This window comes from Ranitomeya variabilis, chromosome 5 (assembly GCF_051348905.1).
Source record: "Ranitomeya variabilis isolate aRanVar5 chromosome 5, aRanVar5.hap1, whole genome shotgun sequence".
Classification (NCBI taxonomy): domain Eukaryota; kingdom Metazoa; phylum Chordata; class Amphibia; order Anura; family Dendrobatidae; genus Ranitomeya; species Ranitomeya variabilis.
In genome coordinates, this window is record NC_135236.1 from 312,803,979 (window position 1) to 312,823,127 (window position 19,149).

Genomic DNA, 19,149 nt, shown 5'->3' on the forward strand with positions numbered 1-19,149 from the left:
GTGACAGTACCCTAAACGTGGGGAGACCTGAATAGTGCAAGATCATTTTACACTTCTATCAAATGTAAATATAGTAAATCTTTCTAGCAAAATAACTAACTTCTTGCGTTTTCTTTCTCCATAGGGGGGCGTTTTCAGAAGTTGTTCTAGCTGATGAAAAGCTGACTGGTAAACTTTTTGCTGTGAAGTGTATTCCAAAGAAAGCACTAAAGGGAAAAGAAAGCAGCATAGAAAATGAAATTACTGTTCTGAAGAAGTAAGTATCTGTGATATTAAGCAACAGTAAGAAAAATCACAATATCCCAGATGATGTTTCTATTTTCCTTTATTTCTGCTATACATCTGCAAAGCTGTCCTGAACTCTCAGATACACTTACTATCATCAGTGTACTTATAAAGGTTATACAATATTGATGACTTATCCTCACCATGGGTCCTCACTATCAGATTGGTGGGGATCTGACACCCAGCACCTCACTCTGTTTAGCTCCAGGAGTTCAGCATGGCTTCCTTCACTGTATAGTAGGAGTCCAGCTGTGGCACCTGAGACCGGCCACTGCTCGGCCATCAGAGCTGTGCTGTGCCGCATCTGTTCCCTCTTTACAGTCAGGGTTGCTGAAGCTGAAAGCAGCTGATCAATAGGGATCTCTGTGATATTGATAATCTATCCTATGGGGGTGATCTATCCCTTTAAAGTTAGCATATAAATAAATGATATTTGAATGAATTTCACTTAGGGTTCACAGTGCATATTAGGCAGACAAGTAGATTTAAAATCCTTCGATTTGTCATCCATATTGTCATCTGTATGCAATCCATGTGTTCTTTTTTTTTACATCCTTATGGCATCTGTTTCTTGCATAAACAAATTAACAAATAATAAAAGGTTGAACATAGTTTTCTATCCTAATAACGCTAAATGATCCATGAAAAACACTTACACATGGTTGGTAAGCCATATGCGAACTGTGTGCCATTGACTTAAAATGAACTAATTTGGTCTGGAGTACAGTATGTGACAATATAGACAATATACAATATATTATTTTTTTATTAGTGTTTAAAGCACTTGTACGAGTTGTCACTGTTTCATCGCCATTATTTGGTATTTTTTTTTCGTATTTATGGGATTAATTTAACTTCACTGGTGGGAAATTAATTTGCAAAAAAGGGCCACTCAAAACAGATATTAGTAGAATCCTAGAAACAACCAAAAACCAAAAAACAACAAGGATCCCTAAAATATAACTTTTAATAATTATAAAAGCTAAAAACAGTTTTCTCCAATGTGAGAGACAATAATATTCAGAAAAATAACTCAAAGAATAAAATCTAATTTACCCTGTCGGGTATCCTATTACTACTCCCTACCTGACAGCGGAGGTTGACACCCTAAGTTTCTGCGGTAGGCGCCCCCGCTCCTCGACGACAGGCCCTAATAGCCCTAATTACACCCTATATTCCCTAAATGAGACCTACTGATTACCAGAAAAAATGAAACAAATATAAAAAATCAAAAAAATGCAAAAATTAGAATAGAAAAAAGCAAAAAAATGAACTCAGCAAAAAAACACAATTGTTATTTAGTACCAGACAAGAAGGTCCCTAATAGGGCGTAACAAATCACAACTATTGGGTGAAAATATCAGTGTCTCGTTTATCCAAAAAATATATCAGCGGGCCACTCCATCCCACATTCCTATATATAGTCATGTGTATCCAGAGTTTTCAAGGTGTCAAATGACACCCAAAAATGTGGTGTCCTTAATAGGACTGCAGCCCACAAAAACAAAGACATCCCCACAAGGGACCACCAGAGCAGGTTAAACAACCAAAAAGACAACACCCCATAATACAGTACTATAATACACGCTTCTACTCATCTGCATCCCAGAGACGTTGTGGGTGGTCATACAGTCATACAGCTCCGCTAGTCTCCTGCCGGGATATCCTCCCTATACTGCCCGACGCGTTTCACCCCCGTGGGAAACCTGGGGGTTCATCAGGGCACATGGAGCAATGCCACAGAAAGATAAAGATGCAGGTCGTCGAGGAGCGGGGGCGCCTACCGCAGAAACTTAGGGTGTCAACCTCCGCTGTCAGGTAGGGAGTAGTAATAGGATACCTGACAGGGTAAATTAGATTTTATTCTTTGAGTTATTTTTCTGAATATTATTGTCTCTCACATTGGAGCAAACTGTTTTTAGCTTTTATAATTATTAAAAGTTATATTTTAGGGATCCTTGTTGTTTTTTGGTTTTTGGTGGGAAATTAATTTGCCCAAGGGGCCACATGAGAGACTATGATTGTTGTGGAGGGCTGAACCAATCATCCAAACTTAATTCTGCTCATTATTATTTTATATCTATTTTTATTACTTAATATTAACCCCTTACCGACATCGGGCATACATTTACGCCGATGTCGGACTCCCTCCCTTTGATGTGGGCTCCGGCGATGAGCCCACATCTTTCCGGGGACATGTCAGCTGTTTTGAACAGCTGACATGTGCCTGCAATAGCCGCGGGTGGAATCGCGATACACCCACAGTTATTAACCAGTTAAATGCCACTATCAAACTGTGACAGCGGCATTTAAATCGCGCTTCCGGCCATCAGGCCGGAAATACGCACACCGGTGTCCCCTGTCACGCCATCGCTTGTCACCGGTGTGTTAGCATGACAAACTGAGGTCTCTTGGAGACCTCTATGGTTGTCAGTGCCAGCTTGCTGTGAGCGCCACCCAGTGTATCAAACATACACATATTTGGTATCGACACATTTAGAATCGCCCGATATACCAATAAAAAAAAGAATTAACCTGATTGCTAAACAGTGTAGTGAGAAAAAAAGTCAGAACACCAAAATTACATGTTTTTGGTCACCGTGACATTTCATTAAAATGCAATGATCGTATCTGCACCAGTATGGTATGGTTAAAAATATTAGCTCGGCACACAACAAATAAGCTACTGGTATTAGAAAATGGCGCAATTTTATTTATTTTTTTTAACAAAGTTTGGAATTTTTTTTCACCACTTGGATAAAAAAAGAACCTAGACATGTTTGGTGTCTATTAACTCATAATGACCTGGTTACATAGTCATAATCCTTGTATGACTATGTAACCAAAGACCTAAAAAAGTTATGGCTCCTGGAATGCCACTAGAAAACAATTTTCTGTTATAAAGGCCAAAGCTGGCTGAGACTAAAGGGGCAACGCTATTTCTGAATAGGTTTTGCAGTGTGCCATGGTGCATAATAGCGGCACAAGATGGCCCAGAACATCACTACTCCTGTCACCGGGTCTTCTTTCTGAAGTGCATCGTGCATCTTATTTAGTGCTATTTAACAATCGGACAATTAACATACACCCGCATATCAATATGATGTAAAAGAAAATGTTATTCTTTACACCAGACCACCTTGTTCCATTGCTCAATATTCCAGTTCCTAATCTCTAGTGCCCATTTTAGTCGCTTTTGGTGTAGGATGGGCATTCTGACAAGCCTTCAGCTACGTAGTCAGATAGCAGCAACTTGTAATCTGTGGACCAGACAGTCTAGCCTTGGCTTCCAACACACATTAGTGAGCCTAGGGTTTTAGTGACCCTGGCACTGGTTCCTGGTTTGGCCTTACATGGACCATTTTTCTTAGGTTCCCACCATTGCATTCCGAGAACACCGAACAGGACCTGTTGTTTTGGGTTAATGTTGTAAATGTTCCTTATATTTGCTTGTTAGGTGAAAACTTTATCTTAGGTATAAATAAAGCATCATCACTGAACATTGCACATCATGTTCAACTAACGCTGTCACCTAAAGTACGAATCATTGTAAGAACTCGTATCCAAGACCTTCTACACTGAAAATCTGCTTTTCCTGGCTTCACATGTTGGGCTCATGCTGTTTTTACAAAAGAATGGCTAGCCAGAGTGCATATGCTCAAATAGATTTATGTAAAAAAAATTGGACCATAAGAGCAACAATCTGAGAGAGTGCGTATTTACATATCTCGTTCCAGGAGCTCCCACTTCAGCAGCTGTCGGTATGATTAGAGTGTCTATACGTGACTATCTGCCTTTTCTGCTATTTTGTATGAGAGAACTTATGTCCATCATACTAATTCATGTCTTTAATGAATATTCAGTAATTATTAGACATCTCATTTTTATCTTTTTTACCTCTTCAAACGGTGATATATACGGAATAAATGACACTTTGAAAAAGCATGTTTTATTGAATATATTATAAAATCACATATAACAAATTCATATGGAAATTCTACTTAGAGGGCAACATAACCTAAAATAAAAGGGGCGATCTGGCAACAAATACTTGGAAGTTTAGTGATCTGATATTTACTTTTGATGACAGATTCTCAGGATGTCAACTTTGATAAAGTAGTTTTTCCGTGTGAATAAATGTGATTTATTGAAGATTAATAATTATTATGGGCTTTTGTTATATAAAGAGTAAATAAATAGACAAACTTATTCTCTGTTCCTCGAGGTGTTCCTTTCCATCCATGAATAAATGTAGACTGAATTTGCATCCATTTCACTAGAACAATTTTAGATTGCTGTGTTCCTTTCATATTGCCACAGGAGGATAGTTGGTGTAAAGGTGAACTTTATGTAAAAAACTGTTAGCGCTAAATAGGACTTCCACTTATAGATTTTGCGTTAGCCAATCCAGAGGAGATCTGGACAACAGGGACCCATGGGTTGTGTCCATGAAATAGCTGCTGGCTGGTGGAGAGCTGGCAGAGGATAATCAACTAGCTGGGTAAAAATCAGATATAAGGCATTATTAGGAGTGAGAAACAAAGTTAGGAAATAGCCGGGGTCAGAACTAGAAGGATGGAGTTAGAGCCAGAATTGTTAGGCAAAAAAAGTTCAGTTATTGTTGACAATAACTAAATCACACTTACAGCCAGTTGACATGGATTAAAGTTTACTCAACCTCTGTCCTGTGTCCTTGTGTGTACCACATTGAGCATGGAGAAAAGAAAGAAGACCAAAGAACTGTCTGAGGACTTGAGAAACCAAATTGTGAGGAAGCATGAGCAATCTCAAGGCTATAAGTCCATCTCCAAACACCTGAATGTTCCTGTGTCTACCGTGCGCAGTGTCATCAAGAAGTTTAAAGCCCATGGCACTGTGGCTAACCTCCCTAGATGTGGACGGAAAAGAAAAATTGACTAGAGATTTCAATGCAAGATTGTGCGGATGTTGGATAAAGAACCTCGACTAACATCCAAACAAGTTCAAGCTGCCCTGCAGTCCGAGGGCACAACAGTGTCAACTCGTACTATCTGTCGGTGTCTGAATGAAAAGGGACTGTATGGTAGGAGACCCAGGAAGACCCCACTTCTTACCCCGAGACATAAAAAAGCCAGGCTGGAGTTTGCCAAAACTTAACTGAAAAAGCCTAAAACGTTTTGGAAGAATGTTCTCTGGTCAGAAGAGACAAAAGTAGAGCTTTTTGGGCAAAGGCATCAACATAGAGTTTACAGGAGAAAAAAAGAGGCATTCAAAAAAAAGAACACGGTCCCTACAGTCAAACATGGTGGAGGTTCCCTGATGTTTTGGGGTTGCTTTGCTGCCTCTGGCTCTGGACTGCTTGACCGTGTGCGTGGCATTATGAAGTCTGAAGACTACCAACAAATTTTGCAGCATAATGTAGGGCCCAGTGTGAGAAAGCTGCGTCTCCTTCAGAGGTAATGGGTCTTCCAGCAGGACAATGACCCAAAATAAACTTCAAAAAGCACTAGAAAATGGTTTGAGAGAAAGCACTGGAGACTTCTAAGGTGGCCAGCAATGAGTCCAGACCTGAATCCCATAGAACACCTGTGGAGAGATCTAAAAATGGCAGTTTGGAGAAGGCACCCTTCAAATATCAGGGTCCTGGAGCAGTTTGCCAAAGAAGAATGGTCTAAAATTCCAGCAGAGCATTGTAAGAAACTCATTGATGGTTACCGGAAGCGGTTGGTCGCAGTTATTTTGGCTAAAGGTTGTGCAACCAAGTATTAGGCTGAGGGTGCCAATACTTTTGTCTGGCCCATTTTTGGAGTTTTGTGTGAAATGATCAATGTTTTGCTTCATTCTCTTTTGTGTTTTTTCATTTGAGACAAATTAAATGAAGATAATAATACCAAAGAATTTGTGTTTACAATCATTTTCAGGAAGAAACTGAGTATTATCTGACAGAATGGGGTGTGAATACTTTTAGCCATGACTGTATGTGTGTATATATATATATATATATATATATATATATATATATATATATATATATATATATATATATATATATTTATATTTAATACAGCGCTAGATAGCTTAAAAGCCAGTAATTCAATTGCCGGCTTTTGCTATCTCCTTCCCAAACCCGACATGATATGACACATGGTTTACATACAGTAAACCATTTCATATCCCTTTTTTTTTGCATATTCCTCACTACTAATGTTAGAAGTGTGTGTGCAAAATTTGGGGGCTCTAGCTGTTAAAATAAAGGGTTAAATAGTGGAAAAAACTGGCGTGGGCTCCCTAGCAATTTTCTCTTCCAGAGTGGGAAAGCCAGTGACTGAGGGCAGATATTAATAGCCTAGGGAGGTACCATGGTTATAGGACCCCCCCTGGCTAAAAACATCTGCCCTGTTGTGAATTCCATTTTTGGGCTCCCTCTAGTGGTCACAAGCGGTACTGTGTAGTGTTGTCTTTCTGCAGGTTGGCTGCATCAGCTGGTTCGTTATCCTTGGTTGGTTTCCTATTTAGCTCACCTGGAGACTCAGTTCCTTGCCTGCTATCAATGTATTCAGTGCTCTTCAGATTCCTTGTGTCTACCTTGCTCCCAGTCTCTCCAAGACAAGCTAAGTTTTTGTTTGATCATTTTTTGATTATCAGTGTTCATTATGTTTTTAGTCCAGCTCGCTAAAATGTGATTTCCTCGCTTGCTGGTTGCTCTAGGGGACTGAGTTTCTCCCCCCACACCGTTAGTGGGTGTGGGGGTTCTTGAAATCTCAGAGTGGATATTTTGTAAGGGTTTTTTACTGACCGCATAGATTCCCTTTTCTATTTTCTGCTATCTAGTATTAGTGGGCCTCATTTGCTGAATCTGCTTTCACCCCTGTGTATGTGCCTTCCTCTTACCTCACCGTTATTATCTGTTGGGGGCTTCTATATCTTTGGGGATTATTTCTCTGGAGGCAAGAGAGGTCTTTTCTTTCTCTCTAGGGGTAGTTAGTTCCTCAGGCTGGCTCGAGACGTCTAGGATTTTTAGGCACGTTCACCGGCTACTTCTAGTGTGTTTGGATAGGTTCAGATTTGCGGTCAGTCCAGTTTGCCACCTCCCTAGAGCTTGTCCTATGTTTGTTACTTAGCTGGAGTAATTTGTGATCCTCAACCACTAAGGATCATAACACTGCCCCCAGCCACCCCAGAAGAGGCACATCTGTAAGATGCGCCTATTCTGGCACTTAGCCTCTCTCTTCCCACTCCCATGTAGCGGTGGGATATGGGGTAATAAAGGGTTAATGCCACCTTGCTATTGTAAGGTGACATTAAGCAAGGTTAATAATGGAGAGGTGTCAATAAGACACCTATCCATTATTAATCCAATAGTAGTAAATGGTTAATAAAACACACACACACTAGGAAAAAAGTATTTTATTGAAATAAAGACACATGGTGTTTTAATAGTTTATTATACTCTTAATCCAAATGACGACCCTCGTTCTGTAAAAAAGGAAAAATAAAAAAACAACAATATCCCATACCTTTCCGGCGCTCAGTCACGTCCCACGATGTAAATCCATCTGAAGGGGGTAAATAATTTTACAGCCAGGAGCCTGCTAATGCAGCTGCCCCTGCCTGTAAAAACTGGGGAATGAATGGTAAGAAGGGGAACGTAGCTACCTAGACTTGCGGTGCTGCGCCCCCTGCTGGTATAAACTCATATGAACTCGAGCGTGAGAAAATATTCAGAAATATTCCCACACTCAAGTTCATATGAAGTTTTAGCCAGGGGGATTCCTATAACCATGGTACCTACCTAGGCTATTAATATCTGCCCCCAGTCACTGGCTTTCCCACTCTGGCAGAGAAAATTGCACGGGAGCCCACGCCAGTTTTTTCCGCTATTTAGCCCTTAATTTTAACAGCTAGAGCCCCCAAATTTTGCACACACACATTACTAACATTAGTAGTGAGGAATATGCCAAAAAAAAAGGGATATGAAATGGTTTACTGTATGTAAACCATGTCTCATATCATGTCGGGTTTGATAAGGAGATAGCAAAAGCCGGCAATTGAATTGCCAGCTTTTCTGCTATCTAGCGCTGTATGAATTATAGAATTATAAATAAATATATATATATATATATATATATATATATATATATATATATATATATATATTTATATATGTGTGTGTGTGTGTGTCTCACTGACATATATATCTCCCTATACTATGTGTAGACATTTATTTTATCTATTCTATTCTAACCTGTCAGTGTGATTTTACTGTACACCGCAATGAATTGCCAGCTTTTCTCTAGAACATTGCGTATTTCTCGCAAGTCACACTGTTGGTCCGTGTGTAATCGGTATTTTTCTCGCACCCATAGACTTTCATTGGCGGATTTTTTGCGCAATACGCTGACAAACGCAGCATGCAGCCCGTAAAATACGGCTGAGAAATATATACGGCAGATAGGAGCTGCCCCATAGAGAATCATTGGTCCGTGTGCAATGCGTAGTTTTTGCGCCTCTCATACGTCCATAAAACTCGCTAGTGTGACCCCGGCCTTAGTCACATGCCTGTGTGCAATCTCGCTGTCACATGGTCTGTCAATATATATTCACCTTTACTGAAAGGCCACAAAGGCTACAACATCATTAAGGAAGAGGCACCACTAACCAAACACCATGAAGACCAAGGAGATCTGCAGTATAAACAAGCGAGTGACAAAGTTGTTGAGAAGTACAAGTGTGGGCTGGGTTATTAAAAAAAAAAAAAAAAAGTCACAATCTCTGTTAATCCCCCAGAGCACCATCAAATCCATTATAATCAAATGAAAAGAACCTGGTACCACAACAAACCTGCCAAGAGAGGGCTGCCCACCAAAAATCTCACCCCGGGCCAGGAGGGCATTAATCAGAGCGGTAGCACAGATACCAAATGTAACCCTGAAGGAGCCGCAGAGTTCCCAAGCAAAAACTGGGCTAACTATCCATACAACCACAATAACCTGTACACTGCGTAGAGGTGGCCTTTATGGAAGAGCGGGCAGAAAAAAAGCCTTTACTTACACACAAATATTGTAAGGCTCATTTTGAGTTTGCTAAAAGACATATGGGAGACTCCCCAAATGTATGGAGGAAGGTGCTGTGCTCAGATGAGTTCAAAATTGAACGTTTTGGCCACTAAAGTAAACTCTGGCGCCAAACCAACACATCTCATCATTCCCAAAACACCGTCCCCATAGCAAAACATGTCGGGGAGAAGATGGATGGTGCAAAATACAGGAATATTCTTGAGCAAAACTAGATTCAGTCTGTCAGTGGTTTGAGACTGGGATGGAGGTTCACCTTCCAACAAGACAATGACTCAAAGCATACTGCTAAAGCAACACTTGAGTGGTTTAAGGGGAAACGTGTAAATGTTTTGGAGTGGCCTAGTCACAGACCTTAATCCAATTAAGAATCTGTGGTCAGACTTGAAGATTGAAGATTGCTGTTCACCTGAAGAAAATATTTAACGTGAAGGAGCTGGAGCAGTTTTGCCTTGAAGAATTGGCAAATATCTCGGTATCAAGATGTGGAAAGCTCATAGAGACTTATCCAAAGTGACGTGCAGCTGTAATTGCCACAAAAAGAGGCTTTACAAAGTACTGAATTTAGGGAGGTGAATAGTAATGCACACTGAAGTTTTCAGTTATTTTGTCCTATTTTTCTCAGTTGTAGGCATGTTCTTTACATGAACTTATGCAAACTCTCAAAAAAAAAACTGTGAAATTCCAGGTTGTGAGGTAGCAAAACATGAAAAATACCAAGGGGGGAATACATTGTCAAGCCAGTGAAACTAGCAACTCGCAGCATTAGGCTGGGGTCACACGTGCGAGTTTGATGCCAGAAACTCGCGGGAGTCTCTCGCATCAATACCCGGCACTGCCGCCGGCACTCGGACCGGAGTGTGCGGCTGCATGTATTTCTATGCAGCTGAATGCTCCCCTCCCGAGTGCCGACGGCAGTGCCGGGTATTGATGCAAGAGACTCCCACGAGTTTCTCGCATCACACTCGCAAGTCTGACCCCGGCCGTATGGTGGGACTTTACGTCTAGTGTGGCACTGCCTCATTGGCCAAAGCAGGGAGCTGATTACACCTGCTGAGCTGCTGGGCAGCAAACACACCCATTCTAATTGACAAGGTGGCACCACATTTTCCAGCCATAGTTTTATCTCTGGCTGGAGGGTGCCTTCACCGTTAAGAGCTACTGGCCATGATGTCTCATCTATCACCAGCGTTTCCCACAGAATGAATACAAAGATGCCTGGTAACAGAAGAAGAAGTCGTCATTGGGGCAGGTTCAAGTAGCGATGAGATTGTAGGACTCGATATGACAACCTGTACCCCGACTACTGCTGGGATCACACTAGCAGATATAATTGGGGACAAAATATTGAAACATCTTGTTGATTAACAGAAAGAAAATGTTCAGAGTAAATCTTATAATTTCATTTAGCATTTTGAACAAATGTAATTGGTCTTCATGGTTGCAAATGTTTGCTTCCCTTTGACTTATTTGTATTAGAATGATACATACTTCTTAATATTTTCCCAGCACACTACGACCTCCACAAGACACTCACTGTGGGTTTTCTAATACCTTGAGCAGAGAACAACAAGCGTGCTGCAGGATAATACGGACAGTCATAATGCATATTTGCATATTTTCATTCATCAGACATTTATATATCTTTTTCTTGGCAGTAAAATTCTCGGAAAAGTTTTGCTACCATCAAGTTTCAACATGATATTTTGACTAGTGCTGTATCAGTGACATATATCCAACCAATTGTGACATACATTCAATATGTTGGGAAATCAGTAATTTCCTAATTAGTCAATTTATGGTATTGAGTAACATTTAAAACGTTTTTGATTTGCTTGTAATTACAGCAGGAAACATTAAAACTCTTTATTGTCTGTGTCTAGTGAAAAGTAGCTTTAGAGCAAACTGAGAAGCTCTGAGCGATGGTGGTTAAAGAAGACCTGACCGCCCTTTTCAGATGTCTGTTTGATTAAATAATTGTATTCCCTATAACAACACAATTCTGAAGCATCTTTACGTAGAAATCTGCTTTGATAAGTTTATATAAAATTATATCTTCTTAGTAGGAGTTATAGCTTGTGATGTAAACTTTTAGCTTCCACTAGTCAAATAAAGAAAACCGTACAAAATCAACCAGTTCTGCTGATAACATGTCCTTCATGTACCAATTTAATGATTTAATATCCATGGGACCATGACAGTAAAAATTAAAAGAAGAGAAAAGGAAAAGGCAATCCAGTGGAAAATTGAAGAATTAACCTACTTTTGGAGAAAGAAATGTAAAGCCTCATTTTAAAATGTCCTTTCAGCTGTCTTTCATGCAAGCACATGTACTGTTTTACTTTCTTACCACATATACAAGATGCATTTTTTTCATTACATTTTAACCTATTGGCTCAGCAGCCAGTTCTGGCTTTTACAACGCTGCATTTGTTTTTCACTCCTGCCAACCAAGAACCATTCCCCTAATTCATCCAAATGGAATTCCGGAACTAAACTAGAAAGTTGCAACATTTTTCGCAACTTTTAGTTGTGGAAATAAATGCGATTGTTACTATTTTTCTGTAAGCGCTGTCAATTTTTCAGGAAGAGACATGGACGAGCGTGACCAACAAATTGATCAGGACTTATGCAACGAAAGTGTTACTGACTAGAGTAAATACCTTATAGTAGCGCATGACATCTGAAAGATGAGCCAATTACTGTTATTTTCCTGTCCAGTTATGTTTGCTCGCTGTTTTGCAGGATAAGTTGTGGCATTTTTCAATGGTGCTACTTTGGGATGAATAGAATGTGTTAAAAAAAATGTATTTTTTTTTGGGGGGGGGGTGAGAATAATAGAAGTTTTGATTGAAGACATAACTGTACAGTATAAATGAGTTGCAGCCTTTATTCTGTGGGTCAGTACGACTATGTTTCCTTACTTTTGCACACCAGGAAAACATTTATTTTTGTGCTGTCATATTTTTCTGCACAAACAGAAATATGTGGTTTTTTTTGCTGGATGAACTGATAATCCTTGTAATCATTTTAGAGTGAATACAGCTTTTGATCAGTTTTTATTCCATTTTGTGAGCAAAAATAAAACCCCATCAGGAATTTTTGTTTTGTTTTATGGTGCTTTACATGTTGATTAAATAAGATGTTAATTTTATGGTTGCAGTTAACAATATTAAGCATCTGCACTTTGTTTTTCTTTTTTGTGTTACAAATATTTTTGCAGTAAAAATAGATTTTTTCCTGTTATTTTTTTTTTTTTTTTTCCTTCAAATAATTTTATTGGGAATTTTAACTTTAACAGGGAAGGATAAGTAAGGAAGGGATGGAAAGGAAAGGTGGGATATGGAGATAGGGAAAAAATAAACCCCTATAGCAATAGGGGAGACAGGCAATCAAGTAGTTGATTAATGTAACATAATAGCTTAAAATGAAGTAACATAGTGATCTATGAAAATAGCATAAGTAATGCTTTGTGGAGGGTCGCTAAGTAAACAACTAGTACTGTCATAAAACAGAATGACGCAGTAAACCATAAAACTGATATGAGTAATGCTATGTGCAAGTTCGCTAACTAAACTAAACGTTTGAAGGTAGGCTATAAAAATGACATATATAGTGCTTGGTGTAGATTCACTAAGTAAACAACTAGAAACCAGTAAGTAGTAGGATATAAATATGAATGCCCGTCATGAACTCTAAGCTTGATATATGGTAGATAGTAGCTTGTCGTGTACGGGAACACCTGATGATCCCGTGACAATGTGGGCAGCAAAAAAAAGTCTGGCTCAGTATCAAGGCTAATTGTTGGGAAGAAAAATAATTGTGACTTCTAAGCGTAGTAAGGATAAATGATTTTATATATGGGACAGGACTACAAGTCAAGTAGGACCAGTGGAGGCTCTAGGAGGATTCAGACCATGTCGCTGCAGAAAGGTCATACCCTCCTCCGTTGTTGCAATATGTACAGTTCCAGACAAGAATTTCACCAAAATAGTGGAGGAAGGCGACCAAGAATACGCAAAATGGGACCTCCGGAGCTCCCGTGTGATGGATGAGAGATCTCGTCGCTTTTTCAAGGTGTCCTTAGACAAATCTCTGAAGAATGTTAGGTGGCCATATGAGGAGAGCAGAAATCTTTTTTCGGAGGAGAGGTCAAACAGTTTACCCCTAACCCAGGCTGGAAAAAAGGAGACAATAATGTCTCTTGGCACATCTGATGGGAGGTACACAGGTCTTTTAATTCTGTAGACTCTTTCTATAATATTGGGTTCGTTGAGGTCAGGAAAGAATTTAGAGATCATTTTGTGAATGTAATTTTTCAAGTGAGGGGGTTTAACAGATTCCGGGACGCCCCTAATCTTCACGTTGCTTCTACGTCTATGATCCTCGAGAGACGCCAAGTTACTTTTGAGTGAGTCTATGTCTCTTTGCAGATTTTCTAGTAAGGCTGAGAACATAGGAGGGGTTGGTAAAAGATCCGAGTGGGGAGAATCACAGCCCCCAGAGGAAACGTCCTCCATACTGCTGACTGAAGAGTGCACAGAGGACTCGCATGAATCATGTGTTGGTGAAGAATGATCGCAGAGGGAAGATCTTGAGGAAGATAAGGACGAGGCGGACTCCAGGCTTTCCGCAATGGATGACAACGCTTCCTTTATGTATGATTCTGATGCTGTATCCGCATAAGATGACCCAGTGCTTGGCGGATTAAAAGAGAGTGAGATTTTATCTTGTATTAGAAATTGTTCCTCCATTTTTTTGTTGATATGGTCGCAGAAATCTTTCATCAAATTGTCTATAAATAATACAGTGGGAAGTCTTTCTGTAGCTCTCAACTCCTCTGCACTGGAGAAAGAGCGTGTTGTTTCTATGGTGGAGATCTCCTCCCCCTGATTAATGCTGCTATTAGATCCCTGTAGTGGTACATCTTGCACGCAGCGATCCATCTGTGCCACTTCATCTAGTTTAGGTGGCATTGTTCCGGGGTCAGTGACCCAATGCTTCTCTAATCCCTGGGGTCTGGATTGAGGCACAAACGCCGGGGCATCATAATTTAATGTACGACTGGCAGCCTTCATCTTTGCCTCCCTAGCTGCAGTGTTTCTGTGAACAGTATGAGGAGTTGTGGGCGAGGTTTCATCCTCCCTTCTAGTCCCCGTCTCTGCCGGCTTGTGCAGGGCTGTTGTATTGATTTTAATACTGTGGGATGCGCCAGTTCGCAAGAATGAGGCAGAGGGTCTCGGGTACTTTTATAGTGGGAGCCGCTTGTAAAAGGAGCCCACCAGTAGTCATTCCCACAACCGGGTCAGGGCTCACTCTTTTAGGAGCGAGGACGCCGTGTAATGTGGACGGAGCCTTGTCCCCCTTTCCTTTCCCCCTCCCCTCCACCACAAGCAGGGCTGCAGTTTCACTTTTAATAGCAGGGGTTGCGTCAGCCTGCGTGGGGGGTCCCGGGGGCTTCAGAGCGAGAGATTTCTGTATCAGGAGCTTAACAGCTTTGTCTCTCCTCTGTACGTGGAGCCGCTGTGTGCTGTGGGCGGAGTTGTAGGGGGGGCTCTATTCCCTCCTCTTCTCCCCGGCCCCGTCGGCTCCTGTAAGACCGCGGCTCCGGGTCTGGAACAGGAAGTCGCGCCGGCTCGGAGGTGCGGATCGACGGGTCCCGGGGATCTTGTGGTGAGAGTCATCTGCAGCGCTGGCTTACTCGATGCCTTCCCCACAGTCGCGCTGCGGCTCCATCCTCCAGGAACAGCGCCGCCGAGCACCACGGGCGGAGCTGTGGGCGGATCCATGGGTGGGGCTTCCTCCCCTCTCCTGCTTCTCGGCCTCGCCGGCTCAGGCGAGGCCGCGGCTTTGGGCCTACCCACGCAAGTCACTCCAAATCTTGTGGGGATACCGGAGGGCCTTGTAGTTTTCAGTGCGGGAGCTGCTGTGGACGAGGGTCTGTCCAGGGGTCCTCCCGTGGGTGAGATTGGTCCGGGGCTTGAAAGCACCGATGAGTGCAGCCTCTTGTCCTCCTGACTGTGTAGTCCTGCAGCATGGCCACGGCTGGGGTCCACATGTCTCTGGGTTGCTTGTGCCTTCTTTAAGTCCGCTTTTTTCATCATGTGTCCCAGTCCTGAACACATTAATTAAGGTTCTGAGCACTTTATTCCCAAAATGCATAAAAATTGCCGCTAATTATAAGGGATTTAGCAGGAGCTCCTGTGACACAGGTCTGCTCCCAATCCCTAGCAAGCCACGCCCCCCCGTTATTTTTTTTCTTTTAATTAAGCTTTATCTTTTATGTTTTTAAGAGACTGCTTTGGGTTTAAGCTTCCATGCATCTACAGTGGGTACGGAAAGTATTCAGACCCCTTTGAATTTTTCACTCTTTGTTTCATTTGAGCCATTTGGTAAATTCAAAAAAAGTATTCAGACCCTTTGCTCAGTATTGAGTAGAAGCATCCTTTTGAGCTAGTACAGCCATGAGTCTTGGGAATGATGCAACAAGTTTTTGGATTTGGGGATCCTGTGCCATTCTTCCTGGCAGATTTTCTCCAGTTCCATCAGGTTGGATGGTGAACGTTGGTGGACAGCCATTGTGAGGTCTCTCTGGAGATGCTGAATTGGGTTTAGCTCAGGGCTCTGGCTGGGCCAGTCAAGAATGGTCACAGAGTTGTTCTGAAGCCACTCCTTTGTTATTTTAGCTGTGTGCTTAGGGTCATTGTCTTGTTGGAAGGTGAACCTTCGGCCAAGTCTGAGGTCCAGAGCACTCTAGAAGAGGTTTTCATCCAGGATATCTCTGTACTTGGCCGCATTCATGTTTCCTTCAATGGTAACCAGTCGTCCTGTCCCTGCAGCTGAAAAACACCCCCATGGCATGATGCTGCCACCAACATGTTTCACTGTTGGGATAGTATTGGGCAGGTGATGAGCAGTGCCTGGTTTTCTCCACACATATCGCTTAGAATTATCACCAAAAAGGTCTATCTTCATCTCATCAGACCAGAGAATCTTATTTCTCATAGTCTGGGAGTCCTTCATGTGCTTTTTAGCAAACTCTTTGTGGGCTTTAATTTATCTTGCACTGAGGAGAGGCTTCCGTCGGGCCACTGTGCCATAAAGGCCAGACTGGTGGGGCACTGCAGTTGAGCCATTTTTTTCACTGACAGAATCTGTATGTGAAAAATTCCCATGATGCACTAGTTTCTTCTATGTGTCGGATGAGACTCACCCATTTAAGGCTACTTTCACACTAGCGTTAACTGGAATATGTCGCAATGCGTTGTTTTGCCGAAAAAACGCATCCTGCAAAAGTGCTTGCAGCATGCGTTTTTTCTGCATTGACTAACATTAGCGACGCATTTGCGACGCATTGACACACGTCGCAACCGTCGTGCGACGGTTGCGCCGTGTTGTGGCGGACCGTTGGGAGCAAAAAAGTTACATGTAACGTTTTTTGCTCACGATGGTCCGCTTTTTCCGACCGCGCATGCGCGGCCTGGAACTCCGCCCCCACCTCCCCGCACTTCCCCGCACCTCACAATGTTGTGCGGCGGATACAACGCTAGCGTCGGTGACCTCGGCCCGACGCACTGCGACGGACCGAGCCCGACACTAGTGTGAAAGTAGCCTTAGTCTATGGGTGCGCAAAAAATGAGATGCCAAATGGAGCCACAGTACAGCATCCAATTTTTACAGGTACATTGCAATTTTGTATCCTAGTAAATTGTAAATTGTCCTTTAAATGATTAATGGCTGCTATTAAAAAAAAAAACTAAAAAAAAACTATTACCAAAGGAAGACAAGTGAGAAAAAAATTGTCCCACTTTCCTGGAGCAACTTTTTTTTTTTTTTTTTTTTAGACTCTTGTGTGAACATACCCAAAATGTCAGACATCCCATTAGGCCCTTACTACAGGTGCTTCTCACACAATTAGAATATCATCAAAATGTTAAGATATTTCAGTTCTTCAATACAAAAAGTGAGTCATTACTATCAGAGTGATCTATTTCAAGTGTTTATTTCTGTTTATGGCTTGCAGCCAATGAAAACCCAAAAGTCGTTATCTCAGTAAATTAGAATACTTTATAACACCAGCTTGAAAAATGATTTTAAAATCTGAAATGTTGACCTACTGAAATGTATGTTTAGTAAATGCACTGATTACTTGGTCAGTCTTTTGCATCAATTACTGTATCAATGCGGAATGGAGGCGATCAGCCTGTGGCACTGCTGAGGTGTTATGGAAGCCCAGATTGCTTTGATAGCAGCCTTCAGCTCCTCTACATTGTTGGGTCTAGGGTCTCTCATCTTCCTCTTTACAATACACCATAGATTCTCTATGGGGTTAAGGTCAGGTGAGTTTGCTGGCCAATCAAGCAAGGTGGTGATACTGTTGTTTTTAAACCAGGTATTGGTGCTTTTGGCAGCGTGGACAGGTGCCAGGTCCTGCTGGAGAATGAAATTACCATCTCCAGAAAGCTTGTCAGCAGAGGGAAGCATGAAGTGCTCTAAAATTTCCTGGTAGATGGCTCCGCTGACTTTGGTCTTGATAAAACACAGTGGACCTACACCAGCAGATGACATGGCTCCCCAAACCATCACTGATTGTTGAAACTTCACACTAGACATCAAGCAGCTTGGATTGTGTGCCTCTCCACTCTTCCTCCAGACGCTGAGACCTTGATTTCCAAATGAAATGCAAAATGTACTCTTATTTGAAAACAACAACTTGGACCACTGAGCAACAGTCCACTTCTTTTTCTCCTTGGCCCAGGTAAGACGCTTCTGGCATTGTCTATTGGTTATGAGTGGCTTAACACAAGGAATGCAACACTTGTAACCCTTGTTCTAAATACATCTGTGTGTGGTGTCCTTAGAAGCAATGACTCTAGCAGCAGTTCACTCCAAGTGAATCTCCCCAAAAGTTTTGAATAACCTTTTCTTAACAATCCTTTCAAAGCTGTGGTTATCCTGGTTGCTTGTGCACCTTTTTCTACCACACTTTTTCCTTCCACTCAACTTTCCATTAATATGCTTGGATACAGCATTTTGCGAACAGCCAGCTTCTTTAGCAATGACCTTTTGTGGCTTACCCTACTTGTGGAGTGTGTCAATGACTGCCTTCTGGACATCTGTCAAGTCAGCAGTCTGCCCCATGATTGTGGAGCCTACTGAAACACACCAAGGGACTTTTTTAAACGCTTAGGAAGCCTTTGCAGGTGTTTTTTGTTAATTATTCTAATTTACTGAGATAATGACTTTTGGGTTTTCATCGGCTAGAAGCCATAATCATCAACATTAACAGAAATAAACACTTGACATAGATCACACTGTTTGTAATGACTATAAAATATATGAGTTTCACTTTTTGTATTGAAGAACTGAAATAAAGTAACTTGATATTCTAATTTTGTGAGAAGCACCTGTATTATTATCCTCTTCATTTCTGCTACCTGTAGGCTTCAGTTTTCCTTGTTTTATTGTTGTTGCACATTGCCAACATAGTTGCTGCAACACAACCCACAATTTTATTTTTGTTACAAATTTCTGAATTTTTTTGACTATATAAAATGCAAAAATCCATGCAAATTTGGTAGTGTCTAAAGCGAACTTACCAGGAGAATTATATTTTCAGATCATTATATTCCCAGATCATTTCACTGTATAATAAATACCATAAAAGTAGACCCCCCCTCAAAAAAAAATAATGCAGAATTGCATTTTTTATCATCTCATCCAACTTGGATTTTCCTCGCCATTTTTCAGTACATTGCATGGTAAAATGAATGTAGTTATTCAAAACTACAACTCGTTCAACAAAAACTCA

General features: G+C 41.3%; 1 protein-coding gene across 1 annotated transcript in view; it reads left to right on the forward strand.

Annotated features, from left to right (window-relative positions):
- Nucleotides 1-19,149, forward strand: part of CAMK1D (calcium/calmodulin dependent protein kinase ID) — a 362,392-nt gene that overhangs the window by 195,512 nt on the left and 147,731 nt on the right. The window contains exon 2 of the mRNA XM_077264591.1: nt 125-256. Coding sequence (XP_077120706.1) covers nt 125-256 — 132 coding nt within the window. The remainder of the gene's footprint in view (nt 1-124; nt 257-19,149) is intronic.